This window comes from Lepeophtheirus salmonis, chromosome 13 (genome assembly GCF_016086655.4).
Source record: "Lepeophtheirus salmonis chromosome 13, UVic_Lsal_1.4, whole genome shotgun sequence".
Classification (NCBI taxonomy): domain Eukaryota; kingdom Metazoa; phylum Arthropoda; class Copepoda; order Siphonostomatoida; family Caligidae; genus Lepeophtheirus; species Lepeophtheirus salmonis.
The window spans coordinates 20,050,682-20,076,149 of NC_052143.2; the positions used below are offsets into that span (position 1 = coordinate 20,050,682).

The 25,468-nt window shown below is 30.6% G+C and overlaps 2 protein-coding genes and 1 long non-coding RNA gene across 3 annotated transcripts in view; all 3 read right to left on the reverse strand.

Moving 5' to 3' along the window:
- Nucleotides 1–2,794: 2,794 nt before the first annotated feature.
- On the reverse strand, nt 2,795–9,561 carry LOC121128663 (uncharacterized). The gene is made up of 4 exons (XR_005868237.2): nt 9,471–9,561; nt 4,176–9,419; nt 3,935–4,091; nt 2,795–3,655 (listed from the first exon to the last, which is right to left on the reverse strand). It is a non-coding gene; the product is annotated as an uncharacterized lncRNA (long non-coding RNA).
- A 262-nt stretch (nt 9,562–9,823) lies between these two features.
- Nucleotides 9,824–15,790, reverse strand: LOC121128117 (uncharacterized). The gene is made up of 5 exons (XM_071892941.1): nt 15,659–15,790; nt 11,654–11,678; nt 10,218–10,421; nt 10,120–10,164; nt 9,824–9,988 (listed from the first exon to the last, which is right to left on the reverse strand). Exons 1-5 carry the CDS (start codon nt 15,714–15,716, stop codon nt 9,919–9,921), a joined length of 402 nt encoding a protein of 133 aa, XP_071749042.1. The 5' UTR covers nt 15,717–15,790; the 3' UTR covers nt 9,824–9,918.
- Nucleotides 15,791–23,341: 7,551 nt separating this feature from the next.
- Nucleotides 23,342–25,468, reverse strand: part of LOC121128203 (metabotropic glutamate receptor-like) — a 214,120-nt gene continuing 211,993 nt past the window's right edge. The window contains 2 exon segments of the mRNA XM_040723780.2: nt 23,342–24,317; nt 24,375–24,482. Of these exon segments, the coding sequence (XP_040579714.2) occupies nt 23,683–24,317; nt 24,375–24,482 (743 nt within the window). The 3' untranslated portion in view covers nt 23,342–23,682.

Here is a 25,468-nt window from a genome sequence, read left to right on the forward strand (position 1 = left end):
GCCACATAATTTCTGATCCTCTCTTCAACATCATGTCATATCGAAGAAATATCGTATTTTTGTACCTCACTAGTTGTACCGCTTCTCTTATAATCGTAGGATCGTTCATTGTGCAGATACTTCTTTACATCGAAGTCTGTGATAGTGAATTTTGACCTCATGAATCATCGTCACTATGCTCAAGAATACATACATTGCTCCAGATCTTCTACGAATTCATTGTATAACAACAAAGGAGTTCCATAATAAGACAAAATAATCTACTGAAAGATACAGTGAGGAATAGAAAGAGTTAATATCCTTCTTTCAATGCTATTTCATTGAAATTAATGGAATAATAGTCATTTTATTCAAATTTGGGGTATGAAATAAGATACCGAAGAATTATAGCTATAATTTAAAACCTTTATTTAATTTAAGAGACTTATGTTGACCTCAATATGGCCTTTCATACAATTTATAATTTTAATAGCGCGACAATCAATTATGGTATATTTAAGTTCACTTTGCAGTACCTACAATGCGTTAATTAAGATTAATTTGTTAAGATAAATTGACAATAATTTGCCGAAGAATAAACACTTAATTTTTTTAAAAATCATTCTAGTTTGATTTGTCTTGATGGACCATATAAATATACGGCACATATACAAAATGTGAAGATATGAATCTTTCCAAGGTATTAATACAAATTCAGAGATCATGGCTCAAAAATGGTTAGACTGGTCACTCTTTATCATAAAGGAATCAATTTCTTTCAATCTTCATTTTTTCAAAAACTATTTAACTAGTTACTAATTTATACATTCTTCTTATTATTATTTTTATTTTGCCCCGATCTGGCCTGGTCAGTTTTAAGATGCCAATTTCGACTATGGATGAGGGACTATAGGGGGGGGGCATTTTTTAAAACTCTTTTGGGTTATTTCAAATATTTAATTTTCTCAATACATTTTAACAACGACGTTAAAATATTGATATTTAATTTTTCCCTCTTTTTTTTTCTTTTAATAAGGTCTTTAATTATAATGCTCATAATGTATATCGTACATATATATAATTAAAACAATATAAAATGTTTGGAAGAATTGCGTTACTAAAATAAAAATTAAATAAGCATTATAGCTTAAAATGATACTACATAACCAAGACGTAACAACAATACAAGTATTGGCTATATAATTAATAATAACAAGGATAAAAGAATGTAAAACTGGTGATACATTTCTCAATTGAAAACGATGTCGTCATCATAAAATGTTCAATCGGACGATCCTCTTCAACGTCGAATAGTATCGCAGGGAATCAGAAATACGATACCAAATCGCCTCAAGGGCTTAGACACAGCAGCTACCATTCAAGTTTGGGATTTTGAGATAAAAGCAGAATATTTTGCGGAGGCAGATATAATTATTGACCTTAAATCTTGTCTGCAAATATTTCCACACTTAGTTAGCTTTGATGCGATGAGAACCTTGGCACTTATCAAAGTAAAATGTATGTCTTGACTTTCGTGTGACAATTTTCTGGATGATAGACCGAAATGAAATCAAAGCTTTAATTCCCGCATCAGGGCCGTCTTCATGATTTTTTTTTTCACAAGGAATGGCCTTTTTTAAATAAAACAAATCCTAAAATTGAATTGGTTGTAGTCCCCTGTCTAGAATTATACGCCACTCATTATCCTCATATCATAACAAGATTATGGATATTCATCTATAAAATCAAGTTAACGATGAAAACATCAAGTCAGACTTTAACTTTGATCTCACAAAGATGCTTATTGCATGTAATATAACCTAATCCATTGCTAATCATCCTACGTTCAAAAAAATTATGGAGAAATACAAGGGTAAATTCTTCTTTTCCCGAGGAACCACCATTAATTAATGGAGGATATTGGTAATGATGTAATTTATAGAAATACCCCCATTGTAAGTTGTGAAGTTAAGATATTTTTCAGCCTGTTTAGAGTCATCCACACCAAATTGCAAAATGAAACTCTCAATTTTGTACCATCTAACAGTAAGTATTCATTTTTTTAAATTTAATAATAAAATATGATTATATTTTAGCTAAAATTATCAAGAATTATGATACACAACTCCTTAAATGACAAAAACAAGTGCTTAAATGGTCACAACACCGGGCGTAGTAGCTTTGGATGGTTCGCAACTAGTTTTTCTGAGATTTGTTTCTTCACTTAGAGACTTGGGTATGATCATTAGGTTTTCCAATATTACATAGTCAATAAATATTACTTTTTTATCCCTCAAGAATTAGCTATGGTTGATAAGCTCCAAGAAAAGGTGTTCAGAAAACTCATAAAAGGCAAAAAGAGCTGCTTAAATGGTTACAACAACGGGGGTAGTTACATTGGGTGTAGCCTTATAATCAGCAATTGTGCGTATCCTTCATGATAATAGTATGCTGTTATACAAACATAAATAACGGGGGGGGGAATCTTTTTTGATTACCTTAATAAGGAGTAATATCACCGGACATTATTATTTAATTAGGTTTTGCAATGAATCTTTACGATGGATTTAATTCCAACATTTTTTTAATATAATTTATTGTCCCAATTTTATGATTTTTACATTTACTTTATTATTAATAACTATTTAGACCTCATCGATAGAAATATATCTATCCCTTGCACAATTGTATTTAGCAACTTCCACATTAGGAAAAAAGGGTAATGATGATATTTTTGATTAAACTCTATGTCTGGCTTGTGTTTAACACTTAAAGTTAAGACATATTTAACTGAATTCATGTCAGAACAAGAAAATATTATTTGGATTAATCTTTATTTCAATATTCTGTATTTATAATTTATTGTTATAATTAGTTAATTGATTACAATTGTTTAATTTTATATATTTAACATAAATGTATGATGGTTTATTTTTTAGTATGTAGATTATAATTAATTTAAGCCTTCTTTTTAAACTTGGAACTTAAAATATATTTTGAAATACTCTACTTTGTCGTTTCATTAGTTATTATTCTGAGGATGTGGTTTAGTTCATAATGAATTACAATTTCATGGAGTGTTACGTTTTCAAATCTACCATAACGGATAAGAAACGTTTAAGTGAATTATAGGTATTACATCTTCATTAAACATTTTGCTAATAAATACTTTCGTTATACCCTCAAAAATCATAATAAAAAAAAGCAGCTGATAATAACATCAGTATTTTAAATAATGATACCATATGTCTTTCTCCCCCTTCTCCCTGCACGCCTTTTCTCTACAGAATTATCAACTTTACTAATGATATAATTTTATGCTGGCGTAGCATTTTCAAATATATTTAATTAGTATATATTCATATATATGGTTTTATTAAGGAAATGAATCAAGATATGATCATTAATAGATTGACAGGCCTAATTATTTTTCTTAAAACCTAAATGTTATACAACGGCTATACTAATAAACTATAATAATTTGCTTTAAAATTGTAGCAGCTTAATTATAGTGAGATACATTTAAAGTTCTTAGAGTCCTTTAGGATACACTATATTTTCCATTGATTTGTTCAACATTCTTTTCTCTCTCGTCTTCATTCACGACGTCAAAGAATTTCCTTTGCTTTTGCTCCAACTCCTTAGAAAATGAGAGTTTGGTCATGATGCGTGCCATCTAAAGAGAAAAATAAGAACTAAAAACATAAAACCTTAACCTTATATAAATGAATATTGTAAAACTGAATCAAATAAATAATTACAAAATTAAATATATCGATAAAAAATGATATATAAACAAACAGAGGATTTTTAAATTAAAAAACAATTTGCCTCATTTTTAAGCTTTTGCTCGTATTATTTGCCACTAAGACATTTTAGCTTTTTTCAAATTTTATATTTATCTCTCTACAATAAAATTGAAGCTTACAATTATAATTTTTTTTTATAATTTTACCCAATGCTTCAGGGTGACAAGAAGGAATTACTTCGTCTAAAGTACTTGGATTGAAGTCCAAAACTTCTAACTGTCAGCTCAATGTGCTTAGACTTGGTAGAAGAAATCCTTGTCGAAGTAGTATCTCGTATCTTATGGTACCACAATCAATTTGTAGCTGCAAGGAAACCAGATGGCGATATTATTTGTATTATTGCACAGATAACGTAGCTGGTGATCATTTAAATATACGATGAATTACCTCATTCATATCGTTAATATGTATGCATAGCTATGACCAAAAAACAATTTGAGTCAATTCTACCTAAAGAATGAACATTCGATGTGACATACTCCCATAAATTAGGCTGGAGTTTGTGTGGAACATTCTCGTACATCAGGCTTGAATTCAATCGTTTGAGTAGCGTCATTTTGAAAACAGGTTCAACTATTAAAAATAAAATTCAGTGTTAGTAATATATATTTACAAATTAAATTTATATAAACAATCCGTACATTTTATAAGATCATATGATATCAATACAGTACCTGTTGAATTGGCAAAGGAGCGTTCAAGGAGTATACAACGTCCTGGTTTTGTGTCATTTTCAGATGAAGGATATTCTTCTTCTACACAACGATTGATCAGGTGACTATATAGAATGAAGTGTTTATCTCGGTTTTGCTTCTTCAGAATAGGAACATTTTCTGGGGATTGCACCAGGTCTTAAATGCCTCGTTTTCGATTTATTGAATAAAAAATATCTTCATCTTTGAAGTAAACAGAACATAGAACATGCGACCCTTTCGGGTCGTAGTTTTTCTGCCTCAAAACTCGTAATCAAACCTTATTTTGGTATCAATCTTTTGAAAAACAAAAAAAAAGATATATCCGTGCCAGGAAAATGCTTATTCTGGCATTCAAAAGCAGCACAAGCCATGCATTTTCACCCAAAAAAATAATAGTCTTAACTTTTGTTATAATAAGTAATAGTCTAGGGTTTTAGAGGTATGTTTACTTGAATCAGCTAAAGTTAAGCTGTTGATTTTTCAGACTCTCCTATTCTAAGTATAGAGATTCAGTGGCACTCTTTTACTCAGTATAGGAAATACTGTATATCCTCATGTTTCTTTCTTCTCTTTTTCCTTAGAAGAATAAGCGAGTGAGTGAGTGACAAATTTTCTACTGTTTTGTTTCTCTTTCAAACAGGATTTCAGAAAAAAAACAGAGCTCAGTTTTTCTTATTTTAGGAAGGGAGAAAGAGACTATGGAATTATTGAAAAAAAGAATAACTTTTTTTTATCGTGGACTCTCATTTTTCTTGAGATAACGTCGTTATCATTATTGTATCGAGAAACCTTTCCTCCAAAAAGAAACAGAAAAAAGCCCGAAATTATTTGGTAGTTAGCTAAATAAATAAATCATACCAACTGCTATTTATAAACTTGCATACTATCACTGTCATCTTATTTCTTCGCCATTTTTAAAATAAATTACATATTATTAAGATCTACATAATATTTTATTCGATACTCTGTTATAATATTACTTATTAATATTTGATTAAAAGAGTAGTTATTATATTATTTCTATAAAGAAATAGCAAAAATTTATTCATACAAATAATAAAATAGCCAATCTATTTATTATTTAAACGACGAGGTATCATCAAGAAATTGTATTGCTGTTCTTTTAGAAACGGAGCAGAAGTAAAGAATAACCTATTACTTTGTGTATTTATGAAAAAGAATAAATTATGAAATAGCATCAAGGGAGAAGTTAGAATCGACAGCTGACAACAAACTACATAGACTATTTTTGTGTTAGCTATGTAACGCCGTAAGATATAGCTTTAGAATTAGGTTAAAAATTTAATCAGGTTTGACGTATAGACCCTAGATAATTTATTTGATAATCATGTCTTATTTATATGATTTAAGGCTGCAAATTATATAAAAACACAAAAACATTTCTAGATAATGTATACACTGATATTTGATTAGGATCAACCATGATTACGCAGTATATTGGTCAATAATTAGTAATTTAATCTTACAGCAGTTCGTTATTTTGCCGTATAACATGTTCATACTTGCCCGGTAGTAAAAATTAATCATCATATTTTGATCAAAAAATAGACGAGATATAAAGTTTATTTTTTCGAAATATTCCCCTAAAGAATAAACTTTTGTGTCGTATTAGTAAAAATCTCAAGCAATTTATATTTTCAAATTCTAAATTTTTTGTGCATTATTTATTTATTAATTTTCTCTTTTTTTTAAGCTCGAAAAATTAAAAAAAAATAAATATTAAAGTAATTGTCATATACACTATTTTTTTTCAATTGCATTTACCCCCATATATAGGATTTTCTTAATTGATTTCAAATTATTTTTCTCCGCTTTCAAAATATGAAATTGTATTTAGTATGTAAGAGAATGTACAAATCTTGGAATACCCGCTGACCAAACCCCATATTTATTATTGTTATTTAAGTCATAGATCACGAAATAGCCTTTTTTTTAAAATAAAAATTTTAGACTATAATTTCGATACAGATCCATATTTCGAAATGAAATAACGGCATAGATGATAATTGAAGTTAATTACAATGGGGAAAAAATCTAGTATTGGAAAAATCTACTAATTTATTTTATACTATTTATATTCAGGGTATGGCAGCAAAAACGCAGACTGAATAGATGGATTTAGAAATACATCCATAATTTTATATTTTCAATAACAGGTACGAAAATAATGTTAACAAAACATGTAGACAAGGTTTTTGCAAAACTTTTTTCGCTCAATATGGCCACCTTCATTATCAATAATAGCCTATACACGTCGTCTGAAGGCCATGCAGGAGTTGATGAGTCCTCCCATTCAGCCACTATGGATGACTTGAGTGAGTTCACATTTGGATGTGAGGTCCTGTTTGTTTCCTTCTCCATAATGCCTAATATTGAAAAATCCAGTGGTTAAAATCTGGTGAATAGGGGCCATATCTCTTTGGATCAGAATCGAGCTATCAGCGCAGAACTTTTGGTACATGGTGGACGTGTGAGAGGGTGCACCATCCTGTGTCCATACTTGGTTATCCTCCGGGTAGTTGGTCTTCAACCTACTACAAGATGATGTACCTGAGCAATTTATAGTAGGTCTCCTGGGCGATTTTCTGTCTATCCTTGAAAAATAACGGTGGCATCTTCTTTCCATCAGAGGCCACAACACCAAAAAAACTGTTTGGCCAGATATTTGGTGTGGTAAACCCCACGTATCTCTTCTTTTGTTTCCGCAAGCCAACGGTCGTTCCAGTGGTTGTGGAATTGATCAAATGAGAAAATCTTCTTGTCTGATATTATTTTTTTACAACTGACCCATTTGCCTTGACCCGTGTGATGATTTTCTTGCTCCTCTCGATCTTCCTGGCTTTCATGCCCTCTGTTAGAAGGTGGGGTTCTTGTGAAAGAAACACATCCCAAATTGTACATTATAACCCTGCTGATGGTCCTAGGAGCCACTGGATTCATTGGCTTAGTGGGATACTCCTTTATATTTTTCCCCGAACTTAACAAGAACTTTATTCCCTCTTTAGATCATACCTTCCACTTCCTGACATCCTGGAGAAGGCTTTTTCCATTTTTTCAAAAAACCAGACTCCTTCAACACTTAACAATCTCTGTAATCTTCATCATATCAACTCCAGCATCGTAGAGACTGAGATGCGCTTCCTTTTTGCTTGTTGCTTGCTCATGATGATGAAATGACTGTATCATTAACATAGTTTGTTTATGTCAAAAGGACGACTGAAACAGAATATCAAAAAATAATCAATAAATATTTACATATTAATTTGAGAAAATACAAACTAAGTTCATGTTTTACTGACCTACCCTGTATAAGACACGGAATCCATTTATATACCTGATTTGTTGTTGTAAAAGGTGAAGCCCATGGTTACCAATGGGGAGCCTTACATCTGGCAACAAGACTCAGCTCCTTGCCAAATCTCGAATCATTTTAAGTCTGGAATGGCGGTAAGATAATTTTAAAAACTTCATCTCGTCGGAATTTCGACCTCCAAACTCGACGGATATAAATCCAACGATTTTTTTTTTGTTGGGCTCGATCGAAAAATAAAGTAACCGAACATCTTGTTACACCAATGACAAACTTACCCTTCGGATCAAGAACGAACTCCAAGATTTGTCTAGGGACCTAGTGATGACGTCCTGCTAGCACTTTTGGCCTTGCATAAAGACTTAAATGAGGTTGTAGGTAATTTAAAAAAAAAAAAATTTTGGCGGCACAGATAGCTTGTGGACCCTGAAGATATCCTTATAAGCAAATCCAAAAAATATATTCAACTCTTTTATTATATAAATAAATAGTTCATTAGAACTCTTACGTAATCAAGTCATAATAAATTATGGCTTATCTCATAACTTCAATACACTTATGTATACCAAAAAATATAAATTTTGTTGTACATATTTCAAAAAGTAGTGAGTCTGAAGTCATTTTATTAATCACTTAAGATACTTGTCACCATATTTGAATATAATTCTGGTGGGATTTTAGGATTTCTATATCAATATTAAATAAATAATTTTCCAATTACACTAAATCAGGGGTCGGCAACCTATGGCATGCGGAGGCATATTCACTAGCACGCGCAAATTAGAACATATTCCCGTAGTTTGTGTGTATTTTTTACCATTGTTGTTGAGTGTGGCACACTCATTCATTAAAAATGTTAAAGTTGGCACTCCATGTCTCAAAGATTGCCGGACCCTGTACTAAATACTTACAATGTGACGAAACTATATGTATATAAAATCGATTGTTTTAGTATCCATTGACCTTAAATAATACATTAAGTACTTTTTTTTGTTTGAACAATTATAATTATTTTACTATTTGTCAATTGTAAATAATGGTCCAATGCACTGACTTATGTATTAATTTATGTGTTTCATTGATTTAAGTTTTTGTTTTTATAGTTTAACCTTATAATATATTTCATTAATATTCACTTATAGCATTAGTAACCGGAATTATCCGGAGTTATTATGGGTTTGCATTAAAATATAGACGATAACATCTAATAAATTCTCATTGATATTCCCTGTTTTTCATGAGCGTACTCACATGTAGTGACTCAATACTTGGAGGATAAATGTTCTCGCCTCAAAAGTGAAATAATTATTATATTAGCTGGAAAAAAATCATAATATGATGCTTAATTGATGAGACAGGAAGTAATATAGTCTTTCTAGGGCTACCTGGGAGAGCCGTAGCTACACACAGACGATGCTACATGTAAAACGTCTGCAAAATTTTATAAATATGGAATATATATACCATAGAAGATCTGGAACAATTCGTGTATTCTTATTATCCAATCCTGTTGAAACCTTTTAATCTTCTCAAATTGTTATCATTTAGATACTGCATTCCAAATCCTTTATTTATTTCATTAACATCATCTGAATTTTACGAAATCTATTCGAAATTAAGCATTATATGTATTGATTTGGTCCCGTTTTGCTTTACCTTTCCGGTCTATCTCCACGTCTCTCCTTCATCAAAAAAGGCGTTTCTCCTATTTATACTAAATTAAAAGGTTGTGAGATTTAGATTATATGAAATAACTTGGACGTACCTTATAAAACGCGAAATAGTATGTATTTTTCAAAATACATGCAGTGAACAGACCTTAAGGCTTTTTACTTTTTCACTGGAAGACTCCTTCCGATTACTATAGCCTTGTATCTTTTTTTCCTCATTCTTCCGTGATTAGCCAACAATTTTGGTAAATATATTTTTCTCAAATCAGTTAATAAAAACTAGAAAGTTTTGTTTTGCTTACTCATCTATCTTATTGAATGAGTTTGAATCAGAACAAATTGTAAGAAATCCTTTTATTTTCTAATATTCTGTGTATAAATTAATTTATAAATAATATATTTTTTATTATTTTGTCTAAGGAATATAAAAAAAGTTAAATCTGTATTATTTCTATAATTGTTTTAATAATTTCAAACACTATAAAAATAACAATCCATAGCCCTCTGAAAATAAAATACACTAATTGTAATTTATAGCTTTTATACGTTTAGAATATGAAGGTAAAGATTTGCTGCTCAGTACTTGAGGTTTCAAAAAAGTTATTAGACTAATTATCGTAATTAATATAAATTACTTCGGCTCTCCTAAATCCGTTTTTGGAAATTCATTCATATTTTCTCTATAAAAAAATAAATGTTATTTTTATGGATAATCAATTTTTGTTTTATTTACTGAGTGTTTTCTTCATCTTCTGGAAATTCCTTTATTTTTTTACTCCTTTTTTTATTCTTGCTTTGTAAATACATTTGTATCCATTTGGAAAACATTTTTTTTTCTTCATCTATATCGTTAGTTCCATTTATTTTTTTAGATGAAGGAGGGCGTATAACATCGTGGCCATTGCTACTACTATTCTCAAGAATACTTTTTTGATCCCTTTTCGAAATAATAAAAAATGAGTGGATTAGCTCTATTCTATCAAATTAATGTCAAACAAAAGATATTTCTTTGTATGTATTTATATTACAGGGCTCTGCAGATAAATTGGGAATTTTCCATTTTACTATATCCTGCCGCCCATTTTGAATTTACCACTAAAAATGACAATCTGTTTAATGGTCAAGGCCATAAGAGCTCATTGCTGTGCAAAGCTTTTGAACTACTTGAAGCGTAATGGGACTTGTAAAGTCATTGTGCACGTCGTGGATAAGAACAAGTTTGTGGTGAACGCGGATATTAATCTGCATATTGCAAGATTCATCCCCTGTGATCCGACTGATGTTCCACCAATTTTGTAGTTCAAGACTCCCCGAAGGCTTGTATCACCACAAACTGCAGGATAATCGCAGCTGGTTATGTAATCAAGGCTGCCGAACGATTTAGGGAGATGATCACTACGATTATTGAAACTGGGGGAGTTCGCATCAAATGAATCAAAACACAAGATTACTACCAACCATTTCACAAATTATCATAAGATTTGATCAATAAATTACCATGCTATAAATATTATAATTTGCCAATAATAAATTACTAACTTATCTACAAAGCCCTACATATAATAAAATCTCTTGATTACTATTGCTATTACTTTTATTTTATGTTGCAACTTTGCAGCCAAAAATAAATAGAACAAAAGCCAAAAATTAATTGGCAGATACCCATTTCCCCCCCATATAATGATTATTCAATAGATCTAGTAAATGATTGATAGCTTTACAAGAGTTAATTCTAATTCGACGCATCACCATTTAGAATATTGATTAAGGTGAAGAGAGCAGAAACATAGACAGTTGATAACAAAATAGGATATATTTAGGTGTTAGTGAGGAGCGCTGTGTACAACTATTAAAAACTAATAAAAACAGCGAATATTATGGTGAAAAAAACAACAACGATATTTAACTTAAAAAAAAAAATATTAACATTTTTTGACAAAATTTTGTTATTATTTAATCAGAAATTCAATTTCATTAATGCACAGATCAAATACCCTTTTAATCTAAATTTAAAGCCCACAAAAGACTTCAATTGAGGTTTCAAATAAATATCATACATATTGATTCAATTCTTAAGTCCAGGTATTAATGGTTAATAATAATAAATTATTTTCCTTTTTTCATATACTCTTGCTGTCTATATAAATCCTTAAAGTTATAAATATTTACCTCATACTTTCATCTTTGACGAGACCTGTGATGATATGTTACAAAAATATAAAGTTAATTCATAAATTGAATTTTAAATTATTTTTTCATGGCTTAAAAGAAATCATTAACTTTTATTGAAATTTTTTATTCATATACTACATAGATATATATATTCCTTAAAAAACCTTAATAATAAATTTAAAAAAAAAAAAAAATTGTGTTAACTTTAGTCTCACATTTTAGAAGTTGATCTATGTTCAAATGATCATTTTTCTGAGTTTCGACGAAATGAGAGGATTTTATAAATTTCAGTATTTCAGATTTCCTTTTTAAATATAATTTCATTGTCTGCACTAAAAGATTTTCATTTCTAATATCCTAAATTTAGCATGTTACTTCGACCAATCTTGGATTTCACTTTCCATTTTTATTCCAATTTGGCAAGATAAATATTTTGTGATTTTTGATAACTCTTTGTACACTTAACATATATGTAATGCTTATTTAGCAAATAGAAGTTATTAAATTCGTCCCTTGGAATGTTTTTCATTGTCTCTTAGATAGAGACAATCAAAGAGTCATTGATGGCCTGATATATTCGATTTCTTTTTTGATTCAACGTACCCTAAACAAAATAATCCATTGGATTAAGTTCTAGAGTGTTAGGGGGACTATACTTCCTTCCTAATGAATACCTATTAGTGCTAGCACAGCCACTTCAGCGACCTGTCTGAGAAATGAAAATGTGCTAAGTATTTTTACCAGACTAAAGGTTGATCTCCAGCGATTTGCTGGACTAAAGGCAGTAAAATTAAATTTCCTCCAAAATCAACATAAATCATCGTAACAGCGTAAGGCTATTCCTCCTCTGTAAATTCAATCATCTTTATATCTTGAGCAGCTGTCGCCATGATGCTCCTAACTTCACTAAAGATTGTTGATACAACAACATTTATGCCAGCAAAAAAAAAAAAAAAAAAAAAAAAAAAGAAGAAGAGAGACGCCATCAGAAGGCAGCATCATTACTAAACAAGGGATTCGTTTAAAAAAATACAAAATATAGCGATTAGTAAAGGAAAAACGATGATTATTTATCTTTATTTTGTTCATTATTTAATAAGTGGCAGAAGAGTTATTATCTCCATCTAAAAGATAAATTCTCGCCTATCTTTGCTGTAAATTGATTTAAAAATGCATAATAAAATAAATATTTATTAATTTAAATATAATTTTATAATTTTTCCTGCACTAAAGCAATTTTAAATATAGGAGCAATTTTTCTTCTTTGTACCAGTAATTCACTTTATCCTCCAAAATAACATAACAAGCAGCTGATATTAACAAGAGTTTTTGATACATTAATGCTATAAGTATTGCTACTGTCTTCTCCTTCCGCGTTTACATAAATCCCATCCCTAATAATTACAAAATCCCAAGTGCAATCAAGCGGCGATTTGATCTTAACGCCTTGTATTATAAATCAAATTTTTAAATTATTGGATTTTTTCCCTTGTCAGATGGAGTTGCACTAGAAATTAAGCATAAGTAGGAATTGTGATAATTCAATTCAACTATCTGACATAGAAAGAATCTTGAAATCAATATATACATTTAAAATCTATATTTCCTTCTCTAGGAGATACCATAATTGGAACATACACACACTGATTTCAGGCGAATAACTACTCACGAACCAGTTGTCCACTCTCCTATGTTCCTCTACATCCTTTTAACTAAGAGGTAAGAACAAAGTGTTGGAATGAAGACCTCGTTATCCATATTTTTAAAAGTAGTGAGGTTAGATTTTTTTATCCGCTAGGGGCATTAAGTATACCTGAATATTACTCTTTAACTTTTAACTGAATTAACTAGGTAAATTCTGGAAAGGGAAGAAAAAGTTGCATACTTTAAGACGAGAAATGATAGAAAACCATAAAGTGACGTCATTTATGATATCATATAAAGTGATATCTTGCGTTGGAAAATTGTATCAGTAAAACATTAAGTGCATAAGTAAATCTTACCGCGCCAATTAGTGCCCCCAAAAACCAGCATTATATGCAATCAATGTTGCATTATTTAAAAAAATGTTTTAAAATTTAACGGCTTTCATAAGCTGTATTATTGATTGCGATACGTCAACAAACAACGACAATAGACAAAAAAATCAACAGATTGGAAATCTTCTCCACGCCCATTACTCAGTAAAGGTCATCGTGGACATTGTGAATGGCTCTGTTGTTAATAGGAGTAAAAGTGGTTGTGAAGCCCTGGTTGGATGCCAACTATCCCTAAAGGGGATTACTGTTGGCAATATAATTCAAAGTCTGGCCATAACACTGTATGCATAATAACAAATAGTTGTATGGAAGTATTTATATTTGAGCCATTTGATGTACAGAGTGCGAGAAGGAAATTTTCTGTGTCATTAAAATTAATTTGTTAGCGTACATTAAGATTTTATGTAACATTTTTAAGAAATGCTAGGAAACATGTGTTCTTTTTCCTGCACATTGTTTTATTTTGATCAAAATCGAACGTAAAATGAGTGAACAGGAATCAAATAGGCGAAGGGTTTTGGATCTTCTCGATGCAGGTGTTGTCCCAAAAAGAATTTCAAACATTGTTGGGGTGACCTTAAAAACAATCCGGAAAATCAGGGTAGCCAAGAAGAATGGGAAAGGAGTCAAAAGGAAGGCAGGAAGTGGAGGAAATTGTTTGAAGCGAAATGAAATATTTAAGTCCCTGGAGGCCAAGATCAAGGAAGATCCCTCAGCATCAATATGCCACTTAGCTAACGAGCTCAAAGGGGACGAGATTACTATCGGGAGGTCTGTTCATAATGAGCCTTAAGAGCTTTGTCAGGACTCCAAGACATCTCCTCACTGACATCATGAGATTAAGGGGTTAAAGATCAAACAAAGAGTCATCTGTCTAATGTGAAGATCTTCTCAAAAAAGAAGATCTTCAGAGTCGACCAGGTTTTCAACCGAAGAATGACAAATTCATAGCAGCATCACCTGAGGAAGTCCAGGAGATTTTCAACATAAAAAATTTGGCCCAAACAACATGTTTGGGAGTCGTGACCTCTGATGGGGAGAAAATGGATCCCCTCTTCTTCAAACCCAACGAGAAAATCTGGGCTTAGGCCTAATATAAGGTCCTGAGGTGGAAAATTTTGCCCTGTCTTAAGACTAACTTTCCTAAGTACAACTATATGTAGACCAAAGACGGTGCCCCCAGCCATACAGCATTGAAGACACAAAACTTCTGCAAGGAGCACTTTACGGACTTTTGGGACAAGATCTTCTGGAACTCTTACAGTCGTGATCTCAAACCCTTCGACTTCAGTTTGTGGAGTGTTAAGGCTGGGAAGACATCCCACATAATTGTGCTGGAGCTCAAGGCCAGCATCAAGAAGCAATGATCCAACATGTCCGCTGATTATATTGTGGTAACCTGCGCCAAGTTCCAAACTTGTTTGGAGGCTATAATAGAGGCCGTAGGCGGCCATATTGAATAATTCTTGCCAAGTTTCATTGGTAAAACTTTTTCAATAACATTTTTCATTATACTTTTCAAATAAAAAGTTATAAAGTTTTTGGTTTTGCTTCTTGATTGCGGAAGGTTTCCCTGTCGCACTCTGTATATTGTCGACACCAGATTTTTTAAACTTATAAAATGATACAGTTTTATAATTTTTTTTATACGAATGTGTTTCACATTTGCTGACAAATTACACTCAATCATTTTTGATAAATAACTAGAAATATTATCTAAAAAAGATATGTAAGTATCTGTATTAATGAATATAAAATTGTTAAGTCACCAAGTATCAGATGAATAATAATTAAAAAAAATGCGCAAAACATAAAAACAGTAAATAATAGGAATAAGCTGTTATTCTTTTTCTTCTTGCAAAAAACTTACAATATTTATAGTAAAGCAGCAAATAATTTCAATTAAGCTTCAAAGTACAATTTTATGTCAGTTTACAAACTAATAATATGAGTACAAACTTACTAGATTCAGCATTATATAATTGTAGAAGAGGAATTATCAACATTAGCTTGAGTAACATTTTCTTTGTAATATTTTTATGTAAATGATTTAGTCATTTCATTTTTCTCTTAAATGAATTTAAAACAATATTCATTTGTTTATTTTAAACAAAAGGAATATTGAATATAATTGTTGATAAACTAATTCATAGTTATGATGATAGAATCAATATCTAAGGATTTTTAACTCTTTAATGACGGTGGTCCAATAGACTATGGGACCTATTTCAAAAAATATATATATCCTTTAAATGAGTAGTCTACCAAAAAAAAAAAAAAAAAAAAAAAAAAAAAAAAAACCCGCTAATTTTACGATGGAAATAAGTATGGCTCTGTGTAATATGTCCTTTTCGATAAAACTTAAAGAAGAACATAACAATTTTAAGATTGTTCAAGAGAGTTTGGAATATTATATTCCTGGGGGTTAATTTAGTTCTAGGATCATTGGCAGAAGGACAATTTGCTGAATGAAATTTCGTCGAAAGACAATTTGCCAAAATTTATATTTCGCCAAAGGACCATTTTGGACATTTGGTCGACAAATGAAATTAAATTTTTTGATATTTACAATTGTATATTTTAATTCAAAATATAGGGATAGAATGATAAATGGGTATTCTTCATATGTTATATATGTAAATATTTATTATAACAAGAATAAAAATAAACATACATGACAGTGATTCGAATGGGAAAAAGTGCTTATCACTTCTACAGTCTCCTTTAGTAATGATCATTAGATTATTTAGGCAAAAAATCCCGGCATCTTGCATCTTTGACTGATCAAAACTTGGAATTGTAGAAACAGGAGTTTTACCAGTAACAAATGAGAGCAACAATACAACTTTATTATCATGCTATTGTACGCAGGATACATCGATATCATCAAAGCTCGTAACCATCTTGGTAGACAAACCTTTAAGATAACGTGTTTGCGCGGGTATATATTTATTTTGGAGCCTACATCTAAGCCAAAAAAGAAAATTAGGTATTACTATTACGTATATCCAAAAATATAGTTGTAACTACACACATATATATATATTGCAAAAAAGTGATAGGTCATACACACCATGGCCCTACCGGTGGGGTGCATCCTTTAGTATAAATTACAACTTTATTCATTGAATATATAAAATTTATCATCAACCGTATGAATACTTAATAAATATGTACGGATATAAAGCTCTGAATGTTGGGTTTCCTGTCCTCAATTAAGATGTTCACCTTTTTATTTTATTTTTCTTATACAAATTCCTTGAAGAATTTCTATTTTTTTCCTTTTCAAAAATAGAAAGTTGGGAGAAAAGAAAATGAACTGATTAAAGAAAAACCTCCTACCAGAAATATAAAATGTAATTAACATTCCTCCAAAATGTATTTCTTTTCATAACTTCTTTACAAAAACCAATGCTTTCTTTTATTCACAAAATCTCCTATTTTAAAAAAGATGTCTCATTTTGTAAATTAAATAATGGAAGTTCATTATAATTATGACTCTAAGGTATTTGTAAAAAATGTTTGAGAATAATGTTATATTTAGGTGAAAGTAGTCGAAAGGGACAATTTTGTATTGTTGTTGAAAAAAAAAAGAATGGTATTACTGTGTTCTTAGATTAATAATTATGAAATAAAGTATGTAAAGAATAACTAATATAATAGTTGATCTCGTTTTGGCTTTAACTTCTAAAAAATAAGTTTCTTGCAAAATTAAAAGATACCTTTTACGTTAGTATAATTAATTTTCACAATAAAATTGTGTTATGTCTAGAGATATTTTAAATTATACAAATCCTTGCAAGCATAAATTTAAAAGAATAGTATGTGTTTGTAAGTTTTAGAGACGACATAATATCTACTGATTGTGATCACTACGTAAACTACAGTGCTGCTTCCTAACAAATACGTATGAATATTCCAAATAGGATTGAACAAAGCTATACACCAAGTGACAAAATGAAGAGTACGTGGTCAATATTTGTTGAAATATTTTGGCTTGACAATAAGTTTTTGATTCAAACGAATGCCAAACAGAAATAAATAAACCGATTTGGCTGAAAGTTGGTGTTGTGTTCTGCCTAGAGATTCTTCTAACTAAACATAACCTCGATATGTGCCAGTAGTGTCATTTCTTGGACTTTTCAAACGACCCTTCTATAACTCCCGAGCAAAATCTCATTGTTACTCTTCGTCTTTCATAAAACCGCTTTTGCTTTCTAGGATATGTTTTATACACCTCTATCTATAACTTACTTTAACTCATTCATCTTTTTAAAATAAATTAACAAGCTGAATGAGACAGAATGACACATAATAATGAAGTTCTGTCATTCTTGCTATTATAAAAGCAACATCTTGTGTCAAAAAGGATACATTTAATTAAGAAATCGACTCTAGGTAACAAGCGCATTTTGTAACTTTTTTTAAGCTTTGGGGAAGAATAATTAATAATGGTACTTATAGCTTGCAGGATAGCATAATATAGTTTGTATTAAAATGTATGCACATTTCGACTCCTGTCTCTGCTGACCCCTTTCTTACATCTCTGACAACTACCCAATTGTTAAGAAATAAATAATCAAGAATAGTTTCAACAAATTTTTTGAAATACTTTTATATCAATTTTTTTTTTTTATTTCATTTTTCTAAGAAAGGAATTCAAGACTATGGTCTGTTTTTGGAAGATGAATACATCGTCACTATTATTTATTTGTATTTTTGAGAAAATATGTATAATTGTTTCTGCAGATACAACATTTATCTGAGAGAAACTTAAAATGATTATAATTTGTTACTTATTGACATATTTAAGAATATTTAGAGACCTAATTATTGAATACTATTTTTGAAGTAGGACAACCAATAAATGACTAGTAAATATTCAATGCTAAAATAAATATTGAGTAATTAGGAAATACTTGCAAACCATTTTGATATCACTTTTATTTGAAAAAAAATATATATAACACTAAAAAAACGGAATATTGGAGAAACTAAAATAACCCAGAAAACCTTTTAAACAGTCGATTATTTTTTCATTTAATGCATATTGCATACGTCTTTTAACATTTTCTTTTTAAAATTAAAAATGTATATGGTGATAATGAAACGTTCGTGAACTTTTCCTAGTGGTAAACACATTTAAAGCTATTTAAGACAGTTAAAAACAATATAAGAAGAAAACCCGATAATCTATTAAAAAAAATAAAAACAGCCATAAAATCCATGGGACCCTGATGGCCTAAGTTAATTTATTATCAGTAGGATGAAAATGTAAAGATGGTCTAAAATCTTTTTATTTTTTTTTGCAACGGACCATAATACAAAAAAAATATCATTTTTAATCATCAATACTGTAATAGTCTTATTTTGAATGTAGATTTTTTGACTCCATGGGGAGGGGGAGGGAGTTTAGGGGATCATAGCATTACTCTTTTCTATCCAACAATGCATTGATTGTCCTGAAATACAAACAGAAAGTTACAAGTACAAAATGAGCTTTTTGTCATAATTGAATAATTAACGCCACATCTGTGTATAAAAGGATTTATTTTATAACGAAATAACCTTTCTTATATGGTATGTATAAATTTAATAAAATCTAATTCAATTGAATACCATAAAAAATTTTGGCATTCAAAAAATATTCTTTCCTCAAATATTATTTTGCATTTGAGGAATTCATAAGTTCTTTGAGACCTTGTGGATATATTCATTGTTCAATATTGCTTTTGATTGATGATTCTTAAATAAGGTTTCATTTTCCTTTTGTTGTAGAAATTTAATATTTTGTCTCTTTTAAACAGTATTTTTTGCTCTTCTGACGGCCCATCCCAATGATGATCCTTAGAAATGATAGCTGCATACTTCTATCAGTACTCAATCAAGCATGATAATAAAGAAAGTAACAAAAAGAGCAATAGACAATAATTTCGGCCTTAGGCCGCATAAAGGCAAATAAAAACTGCAATGCCCTCCTTTAGATGTTCTTGCACAAGTTGACAAAATTAAAACTTTGCTTTGGCCTTGAATGGAAAAGGCGTTCTTCTGATTGCATTTACCTCCAGAAACATACAAATTATCTTTATAATCTAAATAAAGGTTAAAAGTATAAAGCTTTAATAAATACATTATTTTTGCATGAAATGAATGAAATCTCGCTGTCTCATAATTAAAAAAAGAAAAGAAGGTAGGAACCTTATCCAAAATTTAACGAAATGAATGTTACTCTAGATAAAGTTTAGCTAAAGTACTCCCTGGCTCCTGTAACCATATATTTTTTCCCCCAAATGTTATTATTATTTAATAAATTATTCAGGAAATTATGTTTAAGTATTGAATGAGTAGCTATTTTTTACCAAATTAAGACAAATCAGTCTTTTTCTTTTTTTAATCTTTGGACACTAGTGATATTGGCTCATATTCCAAACTCTTTGATATAAAAGATTATTACGGCCAATCGTTATGACACTTTATCAAGGAAGTCTTCGAAAATATAATTATTACAGTCGAAAAGCGATTATGAAGCGAATAATACATCTTTTATTTAAGAACTAACTCCTCGGCTACAAGAAGAGTAACAAATTGGTATTTTATAAATATTATTGCTGGCTATATATCAAACTAAATTAAGGCATATCAGTCTGTTTGTTCGGACTGTATTATTTTTGTTATCTTGGTCTATATTCAAAACTAGTTTATCTAAAAGATTATAGCATACAATCTTCATACCGCTGTTTGAAGGAAGTCTTCAAAAGTATATTCATTACAGCCGAGGAGCGATTTCGGACCCTTATTAAAACTAAAAAATTTAATGATTTAAGAAATATAACCAAAATCCTGCAAGATCTAATTGAAAAAGAAACATTTTATACATATATACCTAGCCAATTGTTATAATATTAAAAAAAAGTCGAAAATATTGCCGAGTGCGTTTGAAGATTTGTGCAAACCTTTCTCGAAAGAGACGAACAGAGAAAGGAGGAAAGAGAAACAATGTTCGGACTTGTAAAAGTGCAAGTACTCATTAAATTGTCAACACGTGTCTTGATTATTTGTCATATTTATTTACTTAATTGTATTACATCCCAGTAATATTATTTTAGTTTATTGTGTAAAATTCACTTAAGTATTTAATATTAAAAAAGTAAATTCGTTTTTTTTAAATTTTATAGTTATTTTTAAAAACTAATGTTTAGGTAAATATAATAAAACAAAGTTTTAACGACTATTTTATAAAAATAACACTTTCAAATCATTAAAGGATAACGACTATTTATCAGTCGATGCAATCAGTAGCTGTAGAGTGTAGATGAATACCTTAGATCTTTCCGTTATATTTTGTTGTAGTTGTGGATGTTTTGTCTGTCTGCTCTTTCCCTTGAGTGTCACTTGGTTTTCTAAGAAATTATTGTAATGTTTGGAATAACAAGGATCCTCAGTAACAGTAGAGTTGTTTCACATGTCTAATTTATGATGGATTTTTAATGTCCCTTTAATTGGATAGATTAAGTTCACTGATTAAGCATAGGTAAATATTGTAGTATTACATTACTTCCATCTAACTTAGATATATTTTGATGAAATCCATATACATAAAGTATATTTCTGTCTCTGGAAATCACGTGGGCGCGAACGTATACACATTAAGTTCAAGAAAATAACTTCTCCTAAGCGCGTTGTCCAGATGCTACGACGATTCCATTTTTAAATTCAAATAAAAACTTTTTATTATGTATATTTCTTACCACCAAGCACTATGCATGGAACGTTAAAATTACAGGATTCAAAGGGCCTTGAGTAATTTAGTCCCTCCTTTACTGGTTACTCGTTATAAAGGGTGACTCAAAACGAGCAGTTTTTGGATTGTAGAAATAAAACACATAAAATATTATATTATGGTCAAAACTTTATTATGGACCAAAAAACAATCCTTTACAATTATTTTTAGAAAATAATACCCTTCATATGTTGGCCTCAACTGGCCTTTAAAAGGTCCATTCTTTCGTGCCAAATTTTCGATGACGCGTTCGAGCATTGTGTCCGGAATCTCACGAATAACTCGCTCAATATTTGCTTCCAATGCTTCAATTGTCACTGGTTTATCGCTGGTATGATATCACACGATCTTGGTGGCCAATTCACCGGGGTAAAACGTGAAATTTATTACTCACCAACAGGATGTCCAAATAAGTTCATTATTACACGCGCTGTGTGGCAAATGGCACCGTTTTGTTGGAACTTAATATCGTGGAGACCATGTGCTTCAATTTGAGGTACCAAAAGGTCTATTACCATGGTGCGATAACGTTCGTCGTTGACGGTAACGTGTTGTCCGGCAGCGTTTTTGAAAAAATATGGGCCGATGATTCCACCAGCCTACAAAGCACACCAAACTGTGGTATTCAATGGATTAATGGATGCTCTTGATACCATTCGGGTTGCTCTTCACCCCAAATACGGCAATTTTGCTTATTTACGTTGTGATTGAGCAAGAAATGTTCCTCATCATTGAACAAAATTTGGCGCAGAAAAAAAGGATTTTCTTGGAAACGTTCAAGAGCCAATTCACAGAACACACGACGCAAACAAAGGTCTGGCGGCTTTAATTCTTGCACTAACTGTATTTTGTATGCCTTTAAACCCAAATCTTTCTTTAAAATGCGCCAGGTTGTTGCATACGACAAACCAAGTTGTTGAGAGCGGTGGTGAATCGATTCTTCACGATCTTCGTCTACACTCTCGGCTAGGACTGCAATATTTTTTACGCTGCAAGCTGTACGTGGCTTACCAGACAACGGGGCATCCCAGCAAGTTGCTTCCCCTTCAAATTTTTCGATTATTCTGCGAATTGTGGATTCTGAAGGTCGATTATGTGGACCATAAGTTGGCGTAATTTGCGAAAAACTTCTTTCACAGAATGCTGATTTTCATAGTACAGTTTAACAATTTGTACACGTTGTTGTTGCGTATATCTTTCCATGAAGAATTGTAAAACAATACTGAGTAAAAATGACGTATGAATTTGACAGAACTCGCGTGCGCCTGTCAAAAAATCCCTACTGGAAAAAACCGCTCGTTTTGAATCACCCTTTACAACCTCCTGAATGTTGGGACTGTTTTCGGCTACTATGTCCGAAAAAGGTATAAAACCCACACCCACTAAGATCACTCACACCCCCTCATTTACACCCCAAATTTTGGAGCTCTTCTGAGGGGATGTGTCTTTTATAATTTTACCTTGCCTATTTAAAATGCATAAGAAAATAATAGAATAAATAAGAATAATTGATTTATGTAAACATTGTAACTATTAATTTTTGTGAAATAAATGGGGGTGTTCAGAGGGGCCCTTCAAAGTAATTTAATTAAAAGCAGTGGATTTCATCACATTTTGAGCCCGGTAGTAGAAGAAATAGCCCGAAATTTGAAGGAAAATAAAAGGGTTTTTTAGGGTTCCTTACTGTTAGTTTTTGTAGGGGTAGTTGGGTGGGAAATGTCTGGATTGAAATGTTGATGAAAATATTTTTCATATTTTGAAATGAAATATTTTCCGGTTGACGTTTTGTTGGTCGATATGTTGTCTGTCGACGTTTTGACCTACTATCAATATATATCACATAAACAGTAATAATGACAATATATCTTTTAAGTTGAACTTGACATTATTTAAAGATAATATATTTAATTTTTTTATCGTGATAAATATTATTAGAACAATCAAAATTAACGGAGAAACAATTAAAAAAACGAACTAGAAGCTTAAAATACATGGAAATGATATTCATTACATAACAAACATCTGTAAACAAATACTGTTATTTTTACAATTATATTATTTTGAATCTATTAAATACACAAAAGTATGTGATTAAGACATAACATAAGCAATTTTGATATTTGGTATATGATAAAAAATTTAATATGAATAATTATAATTATAATCTGTCGATAAGAAATATGACACTACACAATCTGGGGTTCAGTCTAGAGAAGCACGTCTGGAATATCCTGACACATTTCCAAAGGAACCGTTTCCAAACTTGATGTGACATATGTCATAAGATGACGAGGACTAGATTGTGTACTACAAATGGATTCACGGGCTTGTCGTCGACTTCTATGTACTACGCGTAATATATCATCTGAGGATCGTGAAACGAGTACAAGTTTAGCAGCTTCTTTGGCTAAATATTGACGCCGATGATCGTTTTCGTCATCTTCCAATCTCTTATTCGAACAGGAGGATGAACAACAAGAGAAGCATTCCTCATCCTCATACTCTTCATCTTCTTCTTCTTCTTCCTTAGGCTCTCCCAAAAGAAGATTATTTTCCTCTCGAAAATGCTCGCCCTTGCTTGCAATCCAGGAAGGATAATCATTGGCAGAAGGAGATGTGAATGAAGGAATTTGAATTGACACATTTGAGGTTTGAGGAAGATTACCCTTTTGTATTCTTTGGCGATAGGACTCTGATTTATCTTCATCATTAAATGTGATCTTTTTAGGCCTTTCGAGCTGACCATTTGACTGAGCTTGGTTTCCATTATTGGTGAAAGATGAGTTTGTTCCTGATTTCTTATTTGTGTCATCCATTGAGGACATCAAGGATTTTGAATTGTCTGAAATATTGTAAAAAATATTTATGATTTAAAAACAAAAACGGTATTTGCACTTACGATTTACTTTCTTATCGGTCCCTATCCTTGAGCTAGTATCTACTGCTTTTACTATACTGTTATTAGTTTGATTAAGATGAGAACCGGCAGAATGACTGACATTACCACCTATCAAAAAGAGTAATTTAAACATTGGACAAAAATATCTGTTAAGAAAGTATTCAAAAAATAATTGAAATATATTGTTCAGAGGAAATGATAAATTAACCTGGACAGATTAAGTAAATTAGTTCATTATGTTGTGCAAAAAATATCTCTTTTCCTTAGGAATAACAATACTTGTTGTTATTTGATGGATACAATGTTCTTTTAATGAGAAATTTTCGAGGGTTAAATTTATTTTGCTCACATAATTATATATTGTGCCCAGAAAATGATTTGACATCACTATAAGCATTACTTTAACGTAAATAATATACATTTATAACAAAATGCCAAAATTTTGAATTACACAGAGAAAACATGTTTTGAATTTATATATTTTCACTATGCATCTTTTTCAGGATTTTTAAAATTCAATTGCTAACTACTTTGTTACAATAAATTAAATAATTTAATTGTAGTTTTTTAAATATTCCATAATATTTAAACATCACTGTACTACCTAGAACTAACAAAATTCTCATTTTAAAGACACTAATTGATTTGTGAGGCTCATCTGTATTTTTAATATTTGATAGTATTCTATTGAAAAAAAAAACATATATTTTATTTTAAAGTACAAATAGTCCATTTTAAACATTAATACATTTCTGTTAATGAGAAGAAAAAAGTATTAATTATCATATAGTAGCTATTTTGTAAAAACAATCACCATATTTTTTAATTAAAAAAGATTCGAAAACATTGCAAAAGTAATTTATATCTATATTAATAAAGCAAAGTTTGTTTCTCGTCTGTATGTATGAATGTCTGAATGTATCAAAACCTGTCCTGGGTGAACTTCAAGCTACATAATGTATATCATTAACATATTTTAATCTAAGAAATAACTATCTAATCGTAATAATGAAATATTGCTGTAGAGTGCATGTAACATCAAACGTGTAAAGAGGGAGCACATGTAAATCATATAAATATTTGAGATATAAGAC

Bases quoted from the DNA above. Each gene is read 5' to 3' on its own strand.
- LOC121128117 (XM_071892941.1), bottom strand. From the start codon at position 15,716: ATGTTACTCAAGCTAATGTTGATAATTCCTCTTCTACAATTATATAAT. The intron at 11,679-15,658 runs GTAAGTTTGTAC...ATATCATCACAG, and splicing joins ATTATATAATGCTGAATCTA to GTCTCGTCAAAGATGAAAGT. The intron at 9,989-10,119 runs GTAATTTATATT...TTTTATTTTCAG, and splicing joins ACGGATTTAGGAGAGCCGAA to AGGGCTATGGATTGTTATTT.